Below are 22,470 nucleotides of genomic sequence, written 5' to 3'. Positions count from 1 at the left end.
TTACTAAAGATAATTGCAATAGGAAAAAATACAAGGTATTTGTATTTTTACAAGATACAAGAAGTATCTTGTAAAAGTATCTTGTAAAAAAAATACAAGAAGTAGAAAGTTAAAAATCAAAGGAAAAGAATAGAAAAAAGTATAAACACTTTTAATAATTTTTCAACTCTTAATTTACAATCAATGATCTCTTCATCCTATCTACCATCACATTTCAGCCCTGGGGTCAGCATAAGTACATTAAGGGTTGCCAGAAATAATATATCTATTTTAATCTTGATCAAATAAGCCAACTTTTTATTATTTTATTTTATTTCTAACAATCTTAATGTTTAGTCCAAGAGTGTCAAACTTGCACTGACACATCATCATGTGACGTATTGCAACTCCCCCCTCCTTCACTAAACCGGGGTGAGCGTGGCCAGCGTGTGATGCATGCGGGCCACGAGTTTGACACCATTGGTTTAGTCCATTCAACTAATATATAACTTGATTTCTTTTTTACCCCTTCTCAAAAGATTAATTCAAGATTTAACAAACCTTTCATAAACCAAATATAAATATTATCCAGATGTATTTGTAATTCCCTTTTGATTTTTAAAGCATCAACCAGCTTCTTTTGTATATCCAATTAAACATATTTTTCCTTGTTATTCTTGTAGCTTGTCATTTGTAGATCCACTGTTGACAAACTTGTTCCTTTTTTTCCTAAGACATTTTGGACCCAGTCTATCCAGAGAAGCAAACATTACTTTTGACATTATTGATATTAACTTCTAATTCTATTTCTTCAAAAGTATATTTCAATATTTCCATTGTTACCATATTTTGTATCATTCTGTAGCTTTTAATTAGATTATGCATTTTTGTCAGGTGCTGCTTTATTTAATAATCAGGAAAGAAACCACTCAACTCCATTTGTTTGAAATTAAGTGTACTTTTACTTTTTACAAATGAATAGTAGCAAAGCTAAGCTGTGTCTGGTTAATTGGGCGTGAAAGCAATGAATATCATATAGGTCAATCCCCTCCCCTTGGCACCCCAGTCCATAGTCCAATTATAATTCACCCAACTGTCAGGTGGAAGATATCTTCAAAAAACATCATCAGGGTGGAATGCTGGACAGTTAACCTGGGCGGGAAACTCCCTTCCTCCACATGCGCAATGAGATGGTCAGAACAGCTTCTAGAATATTCCTCCAGCACATAATGATTCCCCTCCCAAACACCATCCCCCCCCTCCCCGTTTCAATGGCAGCCGAAGCAGCAGCAAAGCAGAGGCTGACAATTTTTCTCCTTCAATTAGAATATTTTTTTGATTGTCCATTTTTAAAAATTGTTTATTTTATGTCTTAGAATAAATTCAAAACAAGTTGACTTTCCCATGGGAAGGATTCTTTATAATTAATTCCAAAATCTTAATTTCAAATTTATCTGGGCCCTTAATCCGTTTATAACTTTCTAACTTCAACCTTAACTTACTTTTTGCTTATCACATTTTTTAAGTTCTTACTATGTAGTTAACATTTTCATACAGGATTGAAGGTAGACTTACTTGGTGGTTAGACTTGTCAATCTAAAGTTTTCTAATAGCTGAAAAGTAATACTAAGTAATATCTGAATGTTATTAGAAAAGAAAATATATTAACTCAATGTCATTTTAAAGTCATTAGTTGTGATTTGAATAAGATGACTATTCCATCCTCTCCCAGTGCTCCAAAACCATTGTCTCATTGTCTCCTCATGAGGAGGAGCACTCATGGTGATTTCCCATCCTCTCTTTGTCTGCAGAGGTTCAAAGAACACATCGGTTTCCCAGCAATTTATTCTTTGCAATGGTCTCCAGCTCCATTTTTGTGACACTATCTTCAATCTTGAAAAGTCAAATTTCTTACTAAATTTTTGATGTAATACAAGACACATTTTTGTTAATTATATTATGAAAATGTAATCAAAATTTAAATAAAATAAGGATTGAATTAAAGTGTATGTTTGGGTGGAGACAAGTATAGAAAGCTCAATCTTTAGTAAAGCACTGTCTTTATTTCAACCAATTATCATTCCTTTTAAAGACTAATACCACTGACAATAAGAGAAATTCATCTTGTGTATGAAATATTATTTAGTTTATTATGATCTACTTAATAATTATTTAGTTTATTATTTAGTTCTTTTTAAAGAAAAGTACTTTTCAGTATTTTATTTTTTTGTTGATACTGCTGGTTCTACAGACATGAATCCCATTTTTAAAAAAATGTTTGTGTTACTTTGTTTTTTTAATTAATTGAAAGTTATTTTATATCATAGCAATTGACTAACCTGTATATAAAAAATGATTATAGTTATCTGCTTTTGAGTGAGAGATTGTGGAAAGTTGGTACAAGAATGAAAGAGTATACATAAACAAGTGAGATAGCAGACACAGGTCGGTTGCAGTTATCTCATAAATGCAACATAGCCCAAGTGGAATGTCTGGAGATTTTCAATAATCTGTTTTGAAAAAGCACCTTTGGGACAACTTAAATGGAAACAAACCTGGAAAGAAGCATTTCAGATAATTTCAGAAATCTGAAATTTGACCTTAAATAACTCACTACTGTACATCTTGTATGTACATCTTGTCAGAGGGGAGGAAATCCTTCTTGCAACTTTCAAGTTTTTATATTTATCCCTGAATAGCCTAAAGATTTACCTTATTAAAATTTGGACAGCCTTTGTTTCTTTGATCTTGAATGATTGCTGGGAGCTTGACAACATGTTTTATTACTCAAATATGGAATAGTTAAAAAATACGTCTCTTCAATATTTTGACAAGAATTAAGTTTTCCTTTATTTTTGTGTAACCAGATTAGCATCCTTTTATATTAATATTCAAACAGATTGTGAACAATACCATACTACAGAACTACATTCAGATTTTCTGCACTGTAGATAGAATTTATAAACAGATAATATGCAGTATGATTTTCTCAATTACTCTCATCAATTCCAACACGTATCCTAAATTTTCTCTGATAAGTTGCCCTGCCCTCCAAAAGTGGTTTAGGAATATATAAAAATAGAGGGTGGAAAACTACTGTATTAGATGGAACACCATTTTTCATTTTTATAGCATAGATTTTGTTCCTACATGTAATATAAAGGTGTGTGTGTCTAATATATATATATCTATTAGATTTTTACAACCCCTGGTAAGCCCCAATTATGGGAGGAAGCTAACTGCTTCCATCATCTGTCCTTCGGCTCGTCACAAGAGTCCATCACGACAGAAACCCAATATTTTTTTACTGTTGCCTTTGTTATATTTGTGTTTTTTTATTTGTGCTCCCTTTATTTATTTATCAGCACAAATAAACACACACACACACACACACACACACACACACACACACACACACACACACACACATATATATATTAGTGTCACAACCCCTGGTAAGCCCCAATTATGGGAGGAAGCTAACTGCTTCCAACATCTGTCAATCGGCTCGTCACTAATATATACCTTCTTCCCTGGCTTCAGCTGATAAGGAGGAGACCTGTGGCTTGATGGCTAAGACGTTTGCCTAAGATGCAATACAGCACAGGTTCGAATCCCAGTAAGAGTATGGCTAGCTGATGAGAGCTAAATAGCTTGAAATAGATCTATACTAGTCTCTATTTATTTATCAGCACAAAAAGAAACACACACACACACACACACACACACACACATAAATATATATAAATATATATAAATATATAAATACAGTAAATGAAAATTTATTTTTCCCAGGTGATCATGAATGTGGAAATTCTGTAAAGAAGGGGCTTTCCATTCAAGAAGCAGCTACTTATTTAAAAGTAAGCAAATTAATTTTAAAACATATTTTCCACTCTTTAAATTTTATTTTTAAACTGTAATTAAAAATAGTGATAGTATATTGCATGAATGTATTTGCTTGTAATAAGTCATTTTGAATTTTTAAGTATTAATATTTAAGCACAAGAAATATTAAATGTATAGGCTTTAAAATTGTATGTTCTTGTTTTATCATTTTATTCATTATAACCTTTGGTATGATGATAAATTAATATGCCTTCTAAATTCTGCAACACTTTTGATCTGTAGCTCTATATAGTAAGTATGTGCAAGCATGCCTCATTTTAAAGGATCAAAACATTATTAAATACATTTCTATGCCTCCCATCTCACTATTACATTGATTCTAGATAGCTTACAATATAGTAAAAAAAATAAAAGGTGCTAAAAACAAAATTAGAATAAAATATTAAAAGTTAAGAGCTACGATGATGGACAACCTGGGGAATGAGAATATTCTCTACCCCATTAGCCTCCCTTGGTATAGCAGGCTCCTATTGGGGCACCAGGCCAGAGGTGGGTTCCTCCCTGTATGGTCCAGTACACCAGAAGAGGTAGTGAAAATCTGACATACTGGATAGGGCCGGTAGTAATAATGGTGGCTTGGCCACACCCCCAAACCTGTTGTCCCATCAGAAGCTTCATCAGAAGCTTTTTAAAAAGTTTTTCCCCCCTGCTGGGTCAGACAAGGGGGGGGGAAGCTTTAAAAAGTAAGAGAGAGAGAGAGAGAAAGAGAGAGAGGGAGGGAGGGAGGGAAGAAGAAAGGGAAGGGAGAAAGAAAGAGAAAGAAAAAGAACGAAAGAAGAAAACTCACTTTTCAGCCGGGAGATTCAACAAATGAGAAAAACAAATGCTATCGCTTTAAATTGGAACTGACCATGCCTGGCTGTGGAATTCTGGGAGTTAAAGTCCACAAGTCTTAAAGCTGCAAACTTTGAAGTCCTGTTTTAAATTGAAAAGCTGCTCAGAAAGAGGTTCGTAAAGTAACATTCAGCAGTTATTTGGGGACGGGGTTAGCAATAGCAGACTTATATACCGCTTCATAGGGCTTTCAGTCCTCTCTAAGCGGTTTACAGAGTCAGCATATCGCCCCCAACAACAATCCGGGTCCTCATTTTACCCACCTCGGAAGGATGGAAGGCTGAGTCAACCCTGAGCCAGTGAGATTTGAACCGCTGAACTGCAGATAACAGTCAGCTGTTTCCTCTGCTTTCCTTCCCACAGAGGGAAGGAAGAAAGAAGAAAGGAAGGAAGGAAAGAAAGAAAAACAGCACAGCAATATAGGGCTAGAAGGCTACTCAGACTTCTAGTCCAATCCCCTGCTGCAGCAGGAAACCTTACATTGTCTGAATTATTTTGGTGCCTCTAACAGAGAGGAAAATTGCCAGAAAGGAAAAGGAATTTACTAGGGCAAGACTGCCATGCTGAGGAAGGCAGAGATAGTCCTTGACTTATGACTACAATTGAGCCCAAAATTTTGGTTGCTAAGCAAGAGCGTTAAGTGAGCTTCACCACATTTTACCCAATCCATGACATCTCTTGGTGAGTGACGTCAAATTGGCCACGTCCACCCAGTCACATGACTGCCAAGCCTAGGCCACACCCATAGAATAGGTAGTAAAAAGTTTTGAAACCCACCCCTGCCCCAGGCAAAACAAGAGAATCAACTTAGCCTCTTCCAGAAGGCCAGGAGTGTGGGGGTGGATCTCACCTCTGATGGAAGACTATTCCAGAGGCTGGGGCCACAATAGAAACGGTTATTCTCTAGGACCCAATTAACCAAAATTCTTTGGCTGAAAGGTTCTAAAATAGTCCTCCTTTCCACTGAAATGGGTGGGGTAGATTATTCAGGGTAAGGTCCTTATTTTATTTAATTATATATAGTTTTGTGTATGTATATGTGTGTGTGTGTGTGTGTATGTGTGTATGTATGTATATATATATTTATATATAAAAATGATATATATATATATATACACACACACACACACACACACACACACACACACACACACATATATATATATATATATATAATATATATATATATAATTTTTATATATAAAATTTTATATATAAAATTTTTATTCTCCAGGTGAAATTAGGGAAAGAGATATGCAAAATGTTTTACGGTATTTTGAGTGCTAAGTTTCACAGAACACCCTACTTTGAGTACAAAGACCTATTTTAAGGACAAAGCAACTGTTTTAAATGTTTTGGAAACATTTGTGCCTACTGTCTCTCATTGAATACAGGAAGCTGAATTGGTCTTCTCAGATTGTTGATTTGCACCTAGGTCAGACTAGATAAGGTTCTATGGCATTCAAAGGGAATCATATTTGCCTTCTTGTGTCCAGACTAATTCCCCATTCGACTTTCCACTTGGCTCAGCCTGTCTCTCTCTGACAAGGACAGGGCTGTGCCAAAATTTTTAAGGCCTAATAGCTAGGCAACAGGGAAGGAAAGAGAAAACGGTCCCTTTCAGCATTAAAGTAAACCTGTCTGAAAAACAGCTAATTGCATACTCACTATTCAATTAGAATTAGAAGTGATCATCATCAAGTTTAGCTACAGAATGTGTCTAGTTCTTCACTAAATTATCAGATAGAATGGGTACATAGTGTTTCCTGTTTTTTATAGGTTTTGTTGTCTCCTTATAAAGCCCATGTCCAAATAATAATCTAGAATTTGTGCACTGTTTTGCTCATATATTTATGATGAAATATCTAGAAGTTAATGATAAAGTGACATTAAATATAGTTGAATTTTATATGTATGTACATACAACTATGTATAGTTTTATTAGAATGCTTTATATAACATTGTTACATTATACCAGAATTTATTTATTTTAGAAATTTGCAACATCTCTCATTACTGAATGTTTAGTGTAGAGCAATGACTGGAGAATTCGTGGTCTTCTTTATTTTTACTTGATTTCCTTGTTTCTCTTAGAATTTAGGTCCAGAATATGAAAATGCATTTAATGAATCCCTGCAATGGTTATTAAATAGTGGAGAAGATGTTGGTATAAAGTAAGTCATTTTATTTCATTTTTTCAAGAAATAGTTTAATTATAGATTGTCTTTCATATAATAGAATAAGATTGTTAAACAGTAAAAGCCATAGAAGGGAGTGTACAACTTTGAAGCTTGTTTATGGTCTGAAACATAAGTATGAGAAAAGATTAAATTATCTCCCCTCCCCCCCCGTTTTATTTATTTTATTTATATAACATATAAAAATTCAATTTCCATCAAACTCTGATCTGGATACAGTTGTTTTTAAGCAGTCATAATCTACATATTTGATATAGTATTCATCACAATATTGATAATGTAATAATATAATAACAATATTACTTAACATTATCTTCTTTAACAACTCTCCACTTTAACTTTTCCCCTTTTTATGTCTCCACCTTTCTAATTGTCTATTTCTATTGTCTAGCCATTGATAAAATACGTCCCATATGAAAAATTAGTTTCTTTATCCTTAACAGTGTTAATCTATTCATTGCTATACAATACAATTCTGGCTGCAGTTAGTATATGTAAAACCAGATATATAGTCCTTTTATCATATATTTCTGGTAGGATGCCCAATAAAAATGTCTCTGGTTTCAAGCCTATATGCTGCTTTTTCATTTTTTTCTAACCAAGTATATATTTTCATCCAATAATTTTTAGCTTTTGAGCATGTCCACCACATATGGTAATATAAACCAGATGATTGATTACACTTCCAGCAATTAGTGGATCTATCTTTATACATTTTTGCCAGTCTTGCTGGTGCAAAATGCCATCTATAAAACATTTTATACAAAATTTCTTTATATTGACATAGTCAATTTAATATTTCTATCCCATAGTTTATGTCATTTATCTAATTCTATTGCATATCCAAAGTTTTTAGCCCAAGCAATCATTGTCTCCTTTACCTGCTCACTTTCAAGTTTAATACTTAATAAATAACAATATAATTTCCTTATCAGTTTTTCATCTGTTCCAGTTAATATCTGGTCTAATTCTGTCAACTCTTTGTTAAAACAATACATTTTAGCATCTTTCTCATAACAAGATTGTATTTGCATGAATGGCCACCATGCAGTGCCCATCCCTTAATAATAGCAATAGCAGTAGACTTATATACCGCTTCATAGGGTTTTCAGCCCTCTCTAAGCGGTTTATAGAGTCAGCATATTGCCCCCAACAACAATCCGGGTCCTCATTTTACCCACCTCGGAAGGATGGAAGGCTGAGTCAACCCTGAGCCGGTGAGATTTGAACCGCTGAACTGCTGATCTAGCAGTCAGCTGAAGTAGCCTGCAGTGCTGCATTTAACCACCGCGCCACCTCGGCTCATTAACTACTCTTAAGTTCCTGCTTAGTTTTTAATTCTTCCTTTCCATTCAAAATATCTTTGTATCTTAACAATTTTTTCCATGTTAACATTAGGATTTATCAATGCTTCTATAGTGGAAAGCCAGACTGGTATTTTCAAATAGTGTTGTTCTTTTATTTTACACCAAACTAATAACAGTGCATTCCTAATGTAGTACCTTTGAAAATAACAATGTATCTTATTCTTCCCATATCACAAGAAAGCGTGCCAACCTAGTTGGAGGTCATGGCCTTCTAAAGTTAATAATCTTGTATGTCTCAAGCTGATCCATTCTTTCACCCATGTGAGTATGGAGGCCTGATAGTACCCCATCTGGTAGCCCAAAGCCCCCTCTTTATTTGGTGTCCTGCAATATTTTCAAGCCTATTCTTGCTTTTTTCTCTAATCAAATGTATCTTGATATTATTTTATTTAATTCTTCAAAATATGTTATCTCCAGTTTTATTGGAATTGTTTGGAATAGATATAATGGTCATGGTAAGATATTCATTTTATAGTAGCTATTCTGTTAATGACAGTTGCACATCTTTCCATTTCTCCAGATCTAGTTAAATTTGCCTCATCAGTTTCATATAATTATTCTTTTTAATTGTTGCACATTTTGCTGTTAGTTGTATTCCTAAGTACTTCACTTTTTAAACTATCTGTATATTAATTCTTTCCATCAACTCTTTTTTGTGTATCTTAACTAAAATCTTTGTCTTATCCTTGTTTATTTTCAGTCCTGTTACTTCCCCCTATTCTTCTATTTTTCTAATTAGCTTCGGTCCAGTTTCTAAGGGGTCTTCTAGTATAAAGACCAATTCATCTGCAAATGCCTGTAGCTTGTATTTCTTTTTTTATTTCCATTCCTTTTATTTCTTCATCTTGCCGAATGATCCCGGTTAACACTTCCAAAGTCAATATAAATAGCAGTGGACATCCCTGTCTAATGCCTTTCTTGATATCAAAGTTCTCTGCCATGTCTCCATTTACCATTACCTTGGCTGATTGTTTACAGTATAGTGCTTTAATCATATTAATACATCTCTCCTCAAAGTCTATATGTTTTAGTTGTAAGAACATGGATTGCCAGTTAACATTATCAAATGCTTTCTGTGCATCTAAAAACATCAGCATCATTTATTTTCAAGGGTGTATTTCATAATTTAGAATCATTCTCATATTGTTTTTAATCTGTCTCTTTGGCAGAAATCCGTTACGATCTAGCTGTATAAATTTGTTCAAGTACTTTTTAAATCTCTCTGCTATTATCAAAGGATATATTTTCTAGTCCGAATTCAGTAAACATATTGGTCTGTAGTTCTTTATCATTGTTAAATCTGAATAATCTTTCTGTATAAGAGTAATATTTGCTTCCATCCTTGAATTTGGTATTTTTGCTTCTATTAGTACTTCATTATAAAGTTCCAACATCACTGGGCTTAATACTTCTTCTAGTTGTTCTGCCGTATCGGGCCCTGGTGTTTTATTGGTTTTTTTGTCTCTTAATTGCTTCTGTCAATTCCATCATGGTTATCCCTTTATTCAGCATATCTTTAACTGTATCTGGTATATTAGGTAGTTCAGATTGTCCCAAATATTGTATTTTATTTTCCAAAATTTTCTCCTTATCATATAATTACTTCTAGTACACTTTTATGATAGTTTTTTTCTCCTCATTCTAATAGTGAAGAGTCGCTTTCTCATCTGTTGGTTGATGTATCAGTTCCCCCCCCTCTTTTTTCCATCTTCCAGGCTTATTTGCATTTTCAAAAAAATTATTTTGCACTTTTAATTTTTTGTGCCAGTTCTTCTTTTTCCAATAGATTCATTTTGTTTTATTATTTGATTTTTTCAATTCCTTTTTTTGTGTGATTCTATTTGTAGTTCTAATTCTAATCCTTTGTGTTCTTCTAATATTTTCTTATTTTGTTTCATCATTACTTTTCTTTCCCATATATGTTATAGCTAATCCCTGGATATATGCTTTAACAGTATACCATACAATTTGCAGGGAGGTCCCTTCCTTCTTATTCTCCTCGAAAAAAAACCCAATTCTTTTTCCATCTTTTGTATGAATTTTTTATCTTGCAGTATTGCTTGATTTAACGTCAATTTCCATTTTCTTTTTTGTCCTTTCCATACATCGGATTGTGATCTGCCCAAAGACTGAGTTTTATTTCTATCTCTTGCACGCATGTTTTCAGTTATGATGGCATCCAGACCATATCTATTCTGGACCAGGATTTATGCCAATTTGAATAGAATGAATATTGATTTTTCTAAGAATGTGTTTCTCTCCATACAACTTGAGTTCCTATTTCTTCCATCATTTTAAAGAAGGTTTTTGGGAGAGTTTTTCTAGCCTTTTTACCTATTTTACTGCTCTTATAGTCAAGTTCTGTCTCTACAATTGCATTAAAGTCTTCTATGAATAAATTTTCTTTTATAGATATGTTGGTAACAGCTCAGATGAAGAGTCTATAACCGATATAACTGATATAAAGTATCTAGTATCAACTAGGCCACAGATGACCCTTACATGTCGTTTCCGTCGTGCATTTATTACTGCAACCTGTAGATCATTTATTCTGCTGATAGGTGAGTATTATTTAGTATTTTATTCTGAAGCTTTAATTTACACTTTTGTGACATAACATTTCTTAATAATGATGCTAACTGACAATTCAATTTTTCCCCCAGTAGATTCTGTACCCTCTATAAAAGTAGATAAGCATTGTGTTGAAACATTATATTGTATAATGTAATAATTTACATCCAAATGCCAATATAAAAGGAAGGAATTATAAGGAAATAATTCATATAAATATCTTTTTAGTAGTTTGTAAAGTAGTACATATAATGATTGCTGCCTGCATTAGTACAGTGAAAATGTATAATCTAAGTGTGTTTTGTACATTTAAAGATACGGATATAGATAGTCCTTGACTTAATGACAAGTGAGCCCAGATTTCTGTTGCTAAGTGAGACACTTGTAAAGTTAATCTGGCCCATTTTATGGCCTTTCTTATCACAATTGTTAAGTGAATCATTGTGGTTGTTAAGTTAGTAACATGCTTATTAAGTGAATCTGGCTTCCCCATTGACTTTGCTTGTCAGAAGGTTGCAAAAGGTGATCATATAACCCCGGGACACTGCAATTATCATACATATGAGTGAGTTGCCAAGCATCTGAATTTTGATCATATGACCATGAGATACTGCAATGGTCATAAGTGTGAAAAACAGTTATGAGTCACTTTTTTCAGTGCTGTTGTAACTTTGAACGGTCATTAAACAAAGTGTTGCAAATTGAGGACTACCTGTACTTAATGCTTAAGAAATTTGATATTTTTACATTTAAAATATGATATTTAATGTCTAATATAATTCTTCATATATACAGTATTTATAATTTGTTCTGTTGTATGTAAAATACTTTCTTATGAAATATGCATGAAGTGGAAAACTTGTTTTGAACTTGGGACATAGTTACATAAGTTACTTATTAAGAATGTTAGATCAGAACATCTTAATTGTAACAAAAAAACTGAAAACAGTTTGAATATTTGCTAACAATAGTTTTACTTTCTTAATTTCTTACTTTTCACTTGACAACCGTATCAATAGGTAGAAAGAATAGTCATATTTCTTCCTTGCCAGTTGGAAAAATTGGTAAAAGGGATGATGGTAAAATATATATATAATAATAATTAGGGTTACTTACTGACAGAATAAAAACTTGTATTCCTCCCACCAAGAGCCAATTCTCTCACATTCATCAATTAGCGTGAATCAGTATCTCCCACTTTGCTTTGGGTTTTCTTTAATCGTTTGCTGCCACTGTCGTTTACTGGTAGTGCCTAACTGGGTGGCCAGTGTTATAAATGGCATAGCAGTATAAAAATCAGTGCCATCTACTCCCACTGCTAATATTTTTGCCAACACTAGTATATTCATAGTTCATCATAAAAACAAATAAAACTATGCTCTATTTTCCACTAGCAACCAAATCAATACAATCCCTTTTAGTTTCTTATATGAACCCTTTTAATAAAGCACAATGGCATACAATGAGTCCATACTCAAAATGCAAGTATTATTGCATTTTTAAATGCACTCTAAAAGTTTCACATCAGGCATCAGAACATATACAAGTATATGCAAAGGACTATCATAACAAATCAATTATATCAGTCTGATCCTTTTGCCATTTTAAGTCTACTGTGACATTATTATATTACAGCACTAACAAAAGCCATAGCTATCCAAAACCAATATAATGAATGTTTTGGGACCACTTGCCATAATATAAAATTGGAATTTTGTGAAGGTGAGCTTACTAGGGGAGAATATTTTGGGGAATCAGGTGTTAGGAAACTGGAATTAAGTGTTCTCTCTTTTCATAGACTGGTGGAAATAGCCAGCATAGTATTTCTCCATAGTTGGGCTAACTGTAGTGCCTCCTGGGATGATCTTGGCCTAGTCATTTTCAGATCAGATCATTTTGAATGAACAGCTTAAGTGGGCAATCCATAGTTGTTCCTGAAAACTGCATCTCAGTCTGCATTATTATGATTATGATTATTATTATACAATTGTATCACAGTGGCCAGTTGTTTCGCTGGATTTGGCATTGGTTACTAGTCGGGCCCCACCCAGGGGCCTAGGACATCGTAACATATTTTCGTAATATGCGTGCAGATCCAAGCAGTGCGGCTTTTTGCATTTGACTGATGGTGATTTTGTCAATTTTTAACTGTTTTAAATGTAATTCCAGTGCTTTTGGAATAGCACCCAGTGTGCCAATTACCACTGGAATTACCACTGCTGGTTTGTGCCATAGTCGTTGAATTTCGATTTTTAATTCTTGGTATTTTGCTATTTTTTCATGTTCCTTCTCGGCGACCCTGCTAACACCTGGTATTGCGATGTCTATGATTGTGACCTTATTTTTTTCAACCAGTGTGATGTCTGGTGTATTATGCGGTAGTATTTTGTCCGTTTGTATATGGAAATCCCACAAGATCTTGACCATCTGATTTTCGGTGACTTTTTCAGGCCGATGTTCCCACCAGTTTGTTGCTGTTTTAATATTACAATTTTTGCACAAATTCCAATGGATCATTTGTGCTACTGAATTGTGCCGCAATTTATAATCAGTCTGCGTGATTTTTTTTCAGCAGCTGAGTATGTGATCAACAGTTTCATCAGCTTCTTTGCAAAGTCTGCATTTGGCATCATCAGAGGATTTTTCGATTTTGGCCTTAATGACATTTGTGCGGATAGCTTGTTCTTGGGCAGCCAGGATTAGTGACTCTGTTTCTTTCTTTAATGTACCTGCTGTTAACCATAACCAAGTTTTTTCACTGTCCACTTTAGCTTTTATTTTTTCCAGAAATTGGCCATGCAATGCTTTGTTCTGCCAACTCTCCATTCTTGATTTTATCACATCTTTTCTGTATTCTTGTTTCGTCTGTTGGAGTTTCAATAGATTTTTGTTCTTTACTTCGATTAATAGATCTTCTTGAACTTCTTTTAAATAATCAGCCAGTGCATGTTTTTCTTCTTCAACTATTTGCTTCACTTGTAATAATCCTCTGCCACCTGATTTTCGGGGCAGGTATAATCAGTATCACCATGTGGATGTAAACTGTAGTGCATTGTCATTAGTTTCCTGGTTTTTCAGTCCAAAATGTCCGTATCAGCTTGTGTCCAGTTAACTATACCAGTTGTGTATCTTATAACTGGTATTGCCCAGGTATTTATGGCCTTGATTGTATTTCCACCATTCAATTTAGATTTCAAAATTTTCCTAACTCTGTTGGTGTACTCTCCCCTGACAATAGTTTTTATTTCTCCATGCTTGATGTTATCCAACTGCAGAATGCCTAAGTATTTGTAGGCTTCATTTCCGCTGCATTTAATTAGTTGGCCATTGGGCATTTCAATTCCCTCATGATTTTGCCCCTTTTTATGCATACAGTGGCGCATTTTTCCATGCCAAACTGCATTGAAATATCGGTGCTGAATACTCGGACTGTGTTTGTCAGTGATTGGATTTCTATTTCTGACTTTCCATAGAGTTTCAAATCATCCATATATAATAAATGCGAAATTTTTTCAGCTTCTTTGGCTATTTGATAGCCTAATTTCATTTTTTAAAAGATTACTGATGGTGGGATCATGGCGATGATGAAGAGAAGAGGTGAAAGTGAATCACCCTGGAAAATTCCTCGCTTGATATTAACCATTCCGTAGTTCTCATTCCCTACTGCCAACTCAGTTCTCCATTGTTTCATCGCCTTTTCAGTAAAGGATGTAATATTTTTGCTAATGTCAGTTGTTTCTAAGCATTTTATGATCCAACTATGTGGCAATGAGTCGAATGCCTTTTTTTAATCAATCCAGACCATATTCAAATGCGTTTTTCTGTTCTTACAATTTTCTAATATCATTTTATCAATTAGGAGCTGATCTTTTGTGCCCCTGCTCCTTCTTTTGTTGCCCTTTTGCTCTACTGGCAAGGTATTGTTTGTTTCCAAATAATCCATCATGTTATCTGTAATAATGCCTGTGAGTAATTTGAAGGTTGTTGGCAAGCATGTTATTGGTCTGTAGTTTTCAGGTGTTGTTCCTTTAGTTGCATCTTTCTGAATCAAGTATGCTTATCCAGTGGTCAACCATTCATCAATTTGGCCCTTTTGTAAAATTTCATTCAGTTGCCTGGCCAATATTGCATGTAAACTGGTCAGATATTTGAGCCAGAAACCATGTAATTGGTCCTTTCCAGGTGATGTCCAATTCTTTACCTTTTTTACTCAATTTTTGACCATCTCAGTTGTTATTTCTAATACTTGCATTTGTTTGTTGCCAATGCTTTTCTCAAAGTCATGTATCCACTTTGCTTCCTTATTGTAGTCCTTTGCATTTTCCCACAATTCTTTCCAGAATTCAACTGTGGCCTGCTTTTCTGGTTTTTCACTTTTGGTGTCACCATTCACATTAAGACTGATAAAAACGCCGTTGGTCTGATCAGAATTGCTGATTTTGTTTATATTGGATGATTCGTGCCTCATATCTTTCAATTTTTCTAGCTGTTGCTGTTATCTGCTGTTTTACAATCTCTACAGCTTCATTGATGTTTCTTGTATCCAATCTATATCTTCTGATTAGCCGCTCTATTATTTTGTTGTTTTTAAGCTGTTGCTCATGTATGTTCTTTAAGTTACTAGCATCTGCCCTTAATTTTTTGACTTTTTGTTCTAATCGGATTTTCCACTTTGGCTTTGATGCTTTTTCCATTGTGTGAGTAGGTACTTTGATTTTAATGCCTAGTTCATTAGTGACTATTACAACTGCACTGTACATTAACTGGTTCGTTTACAAGATCCTTATTCAATTGTTGAAAACACTGCATTAACCATTTTCATGATAGGGGCCAAAATTTTCTTAGGCACAGCTTTTAGTGATGGTAAACGTTGCCTTTCCTCATTAAGCAGAAAATGCTCGATGATCTTATCCTTCAATTCTTTTTGTTTTTGAGTTAGTTCATCAGTTGGTTCAGTGATAACTGGTTCTAGTGGTAGTGTTGTTATTTCCTCCCCGACAGCTTCTTCTGGGAGTTCTACTATAATGTCTTTAGTTGTGTCTTGAATATCAGTTATTTCCGCTTGTGATGTTGTTTTTTTATTTTGGCAAATTGCCTGAATTTCCTCAAGTTCAACTTCACTAAACACTTTATTCCGTATAATAAATCGCCTTTGATCTGCTAGTTGTTGTTCACTAACATTTGAATCTGGATATTGTTGTTTCCATAATTCATACATTCGCTTTAAATAACCTCTTTTTTCTGGCTCTGAGTTGTAGTAACAGGCCATTATGGCATGGTTTTCATCTGTACTATATTTTTGTCGTTTTGTTGGCTGGTCCACTTGTAGCCCACTTGTCGACAGATGTCCAGGGACCCCAACATCCGCCTCTGCCCTTGTTAACCCGTGCGACGACCGATGGGGTATAAAATTTTTATTCGTTTCTTTCACCATATTGTATGGGTTGGCGGTTTTTTTTATGGGGCCAGTTGCCAACCTGACCCCAACCCTCCTCCTTTCTCATCCGGGCTTGGGACCGGCAACGGCAGAGTTGTTGTTGTTGTTGTTGGGACCGGCAACGGCGGAGTTGTTGTTGTTGTTGTTGTTGTTGTTATTATTATTATTATTATTATTATTATTATTATTATTATTATTATTATTATTAATGTTGGTGCCACAGTGAAGATCTGGCCATCCAGATGTCTTAATCACAATCATTTGATTTGTTGTGTGAGCCACATTCTCATAGTATAAGTTCGTCATCTGGGGGGTTCAATGAGGGACTGTCTTGACTTGTTCCTGTATTGTGTGTGAATTAAATTTATGAGGTAGAAACCTGTGATAGAATTTATTGTTATAGTATTCATGACACTTTTCACATGGGTGTACATCTGCCTGATATAAATAGGGAGAAGGCACTGGAATCCAAAACTTTCCACTTTAAAAAGGGATAATCATACACAGCCATAATCTCTGTGATCTTTTATATCATGGCTAATGGTTTTGGATCATACTGTACTCAGTGACAACTTTAACTACTGTGCAGGCACTTTGCTGTCCTTGAGACCAATTATCTTGCTGTTAACTGCTAGTATAAGATTATCCACTACTATTAGTTGTGTTAAGATACTTTGGTAATACCAGAGCAGATTTCTGAGGTTGAGGGTCCCTCCCCCACCTTTGCCTAGCAGTGATTGCAGGCAGCATAGCATGGGTCTTCAGGTTCAAACTGTGTGTCTGCTGATATGATGGTGAGTGCTTCCCTGATTTCAGTCTCTTCGTGTCAATCACTTTTCGCTCCTGGGTTGCTATTAGAGAGATGTGTGCTAGCTAGGCAAAGAGTCAGCATTGTTTTATCTTTTGTTTTTGTAGACTTACGAACCTCTCTTCATAAATTGATTCCTGCTTTTCAGGTTCACTGCCCTATAGTAATATTGTGGGCATTAGCAGAGCAAGCATTGTGCTAAAACAAGTTTCTTTGTAGCAGTCAGTCTTCCTTAACCTGTTACCTTTTAATTGGGCTTTTCCTTTGATTACCCCTCTTAACTCTTTCCCAGGCATAGTTTATTTGGATGGTATAATTTTTATATGAATATGATCTAGAAATAAGGAGAAATTTTCTGACAGCGATACCAATCAACCAATGGAACAGTTTCCCTTCAGAAGTTGTGGCAGCTTCAAGAAGAGACTGGACTGCCATTTGTCAGAAATGGTGTAGGATCTCTGCTTGGGCAGTGGGTAAATGACCTACAAGATCCCTTCCATCTCTGTTAATCAGTTAAGAATGAGCTGAAATTTGCTGGAAAGTAGTTGTGGGGAGAGATAGCCAAGCATAGTAAATAGTTCAGTAATAGTGTAATAGCTACTGTCTTGTTGGAAGAATTCCCTCAAAGAGATAAATAGAACTTACTTGGAAGGAGAGGCTTTGGAGGAAGAAAAGAAAGAAAATATCATTTTAAATTTTAAAATAGTTGAATTAAACAGCAGAAAGGTAGGTCATGTGAATCTTTTTCTTTGTGTTTATGGAGATTCTCAATCATCCAGGTCATAGTTGTCCCAAAGATACTGTTCAAAAGGCAACTGGACTTTCTTGGGTTTTCCTTGGCTTTTCTCTGTCTTTTTTTTTTAATCCACATGTTCCATTAAGTTGCTTTAAAATAAAAAATAAAATCCAAAATTAAAATTCCATAGGAAAGACCCTCAGGCTGCCAGACATACATAGACTTCAGCACAATAGTTAGTCTAAGTGACAGGTTTCTTGCAGCTGTTCTCATGATAGGTCTAAATCTTTCATTAACAAGAATTATATTCAGAGTGATAGCGATAATTTTCTGTTTAAATGACTGCTTGCATCTACCTGTTCCCTAGCACGCTTCTTCTTGATTATCTCATCCAACCTTAGTAAGCAAGACTGAGGTATTTTTTTAAAACATTACAAAATGCAAGGCAAAACTCCAATCAATAGAGGAACATTAAACATTAAAATTTAAGTGGGGAAAATGCTTTGAATGTAGGATAGGTGCGCTTATTGTTACTCTTGGATGTTCTTTAAAGTAACTGCTTTTTCTTGGGTTCCTAAATGCTGCCAGCAGGTATAACAAAAGGGTCTGTGTTGGATCCAAAGTGCCTTTCTCACTTTGGATCTAAATAGTGAACACCTTTAGTAATCCATATCTCCAAAACAGAATGGAATCCTCAAAGCATTGGCACTCGGACTAACTAACAATGGTTTGTTCTAAATAGGTATTTTGACAATGGAATGCCAGAAATACTTGTTGCAAGCTAAAATGTCATTGAATTCACATACTTTCTAAGCTAAAAACTGGCAATTGTAATATTTGAATTGTTAGTTAGATATCTCTGTTTTTATTTGACACAGGTATTGGAATAATTTGGGGAGTCATAAAATATATGAAGTATAGATGGTACAAAGAAGAGGAGGAGACCAGGCAAATGTATGACATGATTGTAAAAATTATAGGTAGGTTTTAACTAAGTTCTTAATTAATAGTGTGCTTCACTATTTGTACCATGTCATATAAATAATTGTGAGACTTTTCAGAGGTTGGACTGTAATATTTTGTTCCTCCCTATTCATACAGAAGGTAATATACATTTAGATAACCTTTGATTGTCAGGAGTGTAGTTAATGCCTAATCACAGAAAATGTTGTAATTTGTGTTAACCTTAAATACTTTTCATTAGATAACTTGCGATTCCAATTTGATGTAGCAATTAGTTAACACAATATTTTTCAGATATTCTAAGATCTCACAATGAAGCATGTCAGGAAAACAAAGAATTACAACCATATATGCCTATTCCCCATGTTCGAGATTCTTTGATTGCACCAAAAGACAGGTATGTTCAAAGAATTTAAAATATTTACCAGTTTATTCAGGCTACCCCAAAGATGAATGTTGGGGAAAGATTCTTAATACATGTTAATAAAATATTTTGCCAAAATATTCTGCATATTTCAGAAAAAAAATGGAAAAAGTATGGAAAAGATCTGTTGATTTCCTTGCTGCTAATGAATCTAGAGTTCGCACAGAAACACGAAGAGTAGGTGGTGCTGATTTTCTGGTGTGGAAATGGATACAGCCATCTGCATCATGTGATAAAATGCTAATCATGCCATCTAAAGTGTGGCAAGGTCAAGGTATGCAATACTGTACATTTATACTTTGTAAAATATTTTCTCTTTACTATACTTTCAGTTAATGCTAACTCTAGATTAATTAATTATAATGATATTGATATAAAATGATTTTTGTTGTCTTTGTTAGGTAAGTTGCCGGGCTTAGCGGGTTACTTCAGTAGATGTATATGTCTAATTCTCGTTCTAGTTGTTATTCCTCTATCCAATAATATATTATAGAGCCAATGCTAAGAGGAGAATCTTTCTAAGAATAAGCTGATTAGATCGATCATTGGTACTTACCTGAACGTCGATTCTAATGATGAGAGCGGGAGGTGCTACCATCGGACTATCGTCAATCCTGATTGGTCCATAGACTGAGAGAAATTGTTGCAGCCACGCTTCTGCTCCTTCTGCCCAGTTCCTCGAGGTTGTAGGGAGCAAATCTGCAGGATAAAAATCACAACAAGGATACCTCCCCCTCCGCTGCTACACTAATTAGGGTGGGAGGTAGCACTTCCCGTCTCATCATTAGAATCTACGTTCAGGTAAGTACCAACGATCGTTCTCAATGATGGAGAGCGGGAGGTGCTACCATCGGGACGTACCCAAACTGCCGTCCCTAGGGAGGGAATAGATTATGGATCTATAGCGGCTAGGGGAGCCACTACGTGCTGCAACACTCTATATCCGAAGCATGCTTCAGCAGACGCATAAGCATCCAGTTGATAGTGTCTAATAAAAGAAGTAGGGGATGCCCAGGAAGCAGCCCTACAAATGTCCTCAAACGGCACTCTAGTTGCCCATGCCGCCGTGGTGGCTGCATTGCAAGTAGAATGCGCAGTAATACCCTATGGCGGAAACTTGCCCTTAGCTTCGTAAGCCAAGGAAATAACCTTTCTCAACCACCTGCCTATTGTGTTAGAAGTTACCCTACCTCCTTGTGTGGATGGCTGGAAAGACACCAGGAGTGCCTCTGACTTGTGGAATGAAGCCGTGCACTTGAGGTAAATCCTCAATGCCCTCCGGACATCCAGCCTGTGTCAAAGACATTCTCTGGCGTGAGCAGCAGCTGGGCAAAAATTGGACAATACAATTTCCTGCGCCCTGTGGAATGGAGTATTAATTTTGGGCAAGAAAGCGGGATCTAACTTTAAGGTTACCCTATCCTGATGGAAAATACATAAATCGTTGCGAGAAGAAAGAGCCCCAAGCTCCAAAATACGTCTAGCCGATGTGATGGTAATCAAAAATGTTACCTTCAATGTCAAGAACTGAAGGGCAACTGAGCGAATCGGTTCAAATGGAGGATCCGTCATTGCTTGAAGAACTAAAGGCAGATCCCATGTAGGGAATAGCAATAGCAATAGCAGTTAGACTTATATACCGCTTCATAGGGCTTTCAGCCCTCTCTAAGCGGTTTACAGAGTCAGCATATTGCCCCCAACAACAATCTGGCTCCTCATTTTACCCACCTCGGAAGGATGGAAGGCTGAGTCAACCCTGAGCCGGTGAGATTTGAACAGCCGAACTGCTGATCTAGCAGTCAGCTGAAGTAGCCTATGTATAACAGGGAGCGCAAGATTGGCCACCACCTTCAAAAATCTCCTCACTAAGGGAAGGTGACCTGACCTTCCCCTGGTAGAATAGTGGATAGTGCAAGGTGTTGTGTGCAAGGCCCCTGTCTAGACCGTCCTGTAAAAAATCTAGCACTTGAGGCACCGAGGCGTCCTCTGCAGAAATGGACGGCGCTGTGCACCACTTGACAAACGCTCACGTGGCGTTGTAAATTCTAGTGGTGGATGGTCGCCTGGAAGACTCCAGCGTGGAAATGACACTATCAGAAACCTTGGCCCTGCCTAGAATGTTCTGTTCAAGTGCCAGGTGGTTATTTTGAGCCATTGGGGCTCTGGGTGTAACAACACCCCCTGGCACAGACAAATCTCCTCGCTGGGAATCCTGCAAGGAGGGCACACTGACAGTTGGATCAGGTCCATATACCACGGTCTCTTGGGCCAATCTAGTGCTAACAAGATTATCTCTGCCCCTTCTGACACCACCTGCCTGATGGTCCCCGGAAGGAGGGGAAGGGGTGGTAAAGCGTATAGAAGGCCCCTCGGCCATCAGCATCTCAGAGCATCTGTGTCCTCGGCTCCTCGCCTCCGATATCTTGTCACAAATCTCGGCAGTTGTGTATTCGCCGGGGTTGCAAACAGATTAAGTACTGGCGTCCCGAACCTGTGACAGATGTGTTGGAAAATGTCTGGGTGGAACTGCCACTCCCTGTGGTCCTCGGCTGAGCCAATTCGCCTGGTGTTTGGCAGTCCCAGAAATATGGTCCGCTGTGATCGATAGCACATGTGCCTCCACCCACAAAATCTGTCTGTGTGCCTCTGTCCACAGAGCCTTGGAATGAGTTCCACCCTGCTTGTTCACATGAGCCTTTGTGGCTATATTGTCGGTAAGAAGTAACACATGCTTGTGCTGCAAGTCTCTCTGGAAGTGACATATGGCTAACCGTGCTGCCTTGATCTCTAGCTAGTTTATGTTGTGATGCAGATCTGTGGCTGACCATCGTCCTTGTGTCATCTGAGCCCATCAACACCCCCCCCCCCCAGCCATAAAGACTTTCATCTGTAGTCACGATTACCCTTGTCAGCTCTCGAAACTGATCCCCGGTTGAGTGCTGTGGATAGCCACCACTGGAGGGACAGGCGGACCTGCGGAGAGACTGGAATAGCCAAAGGTGAATTGCTCATCATCTCTCTCTGATATGGGATTAAGGCCCACTGGTATGAAAACGTGACCAGGGGACTATTCCTATACAAGATATCATAGTACTTAAAAGGCGAGGAAGATCTAAAACAGGCACCACCCACCTATCACTTATGCTTTGTACTTAGACCTACGTTCCTGTGACAAAAAGACCACCCCCTCCCTGGAGTCAATTACTGCTCCTAGATGTAATAACCTTGTGGAAGGAGTGAGGTG

The 22,470-nt window shown here is 36.3% G+C and overlaps 1 protein-coding gene across 1 annotated transcript in view; it reads left to right on the top strand.

Moving 5' to 3' along the window:
• The window catches only part of LEMD3 (LEM domain containing 3), a 39,250-nt gene that overhangs the window by 6,047 nt on the left and 10,733 nt on the right, over positions 1–22,470 (top strand). Inside the window, exons 4-9 of the mRNA XM_014052873.2 lie at positions 3,775–3,842; positions 6,817–6,896; positions 10,700–10,848; positions 18,718–18,819; positions 19,097–19,199; positions 19,322–19,500. Of these exons, the coding sequence (XP_013908348.2) occupies positions 3,775–3,842; positions 6,817–6,896; positions 10,700–10,848; positions 18,718–18,819; positions 19,097–19,199; positions 19,322–19,500 (681 nt within the window). The remainder of the gene's footprint in view (positions 1–3,774; positions 3,843–6,816; positions 6,897–10,699; positions 10,849–18,717; positions 18,820–19,096; positions 19,200–19,321; positions 19,501–22,470) is intronic.

This window comes from Thamnophis sirtalis, unplaced genomic scaffold (assembly GCF_051295495.1).
Source record: "Thamnophis sirtalis isolate CommonGarterSnake01/CBP01778 unplaced genomic scaffold, rThaSir2_p1.2 scaffold_9, whole genome shotgun sequence".
Lineage (NCBI taxonomy): Eukaryota > Metazoa > Chordata > Lepidosauria > Squamata > Natricidae > Thamnophis > Thamnophis sirtalis.
This window is presented reverse-complemented; position numbering and strand designations above follow the sequence as displayed.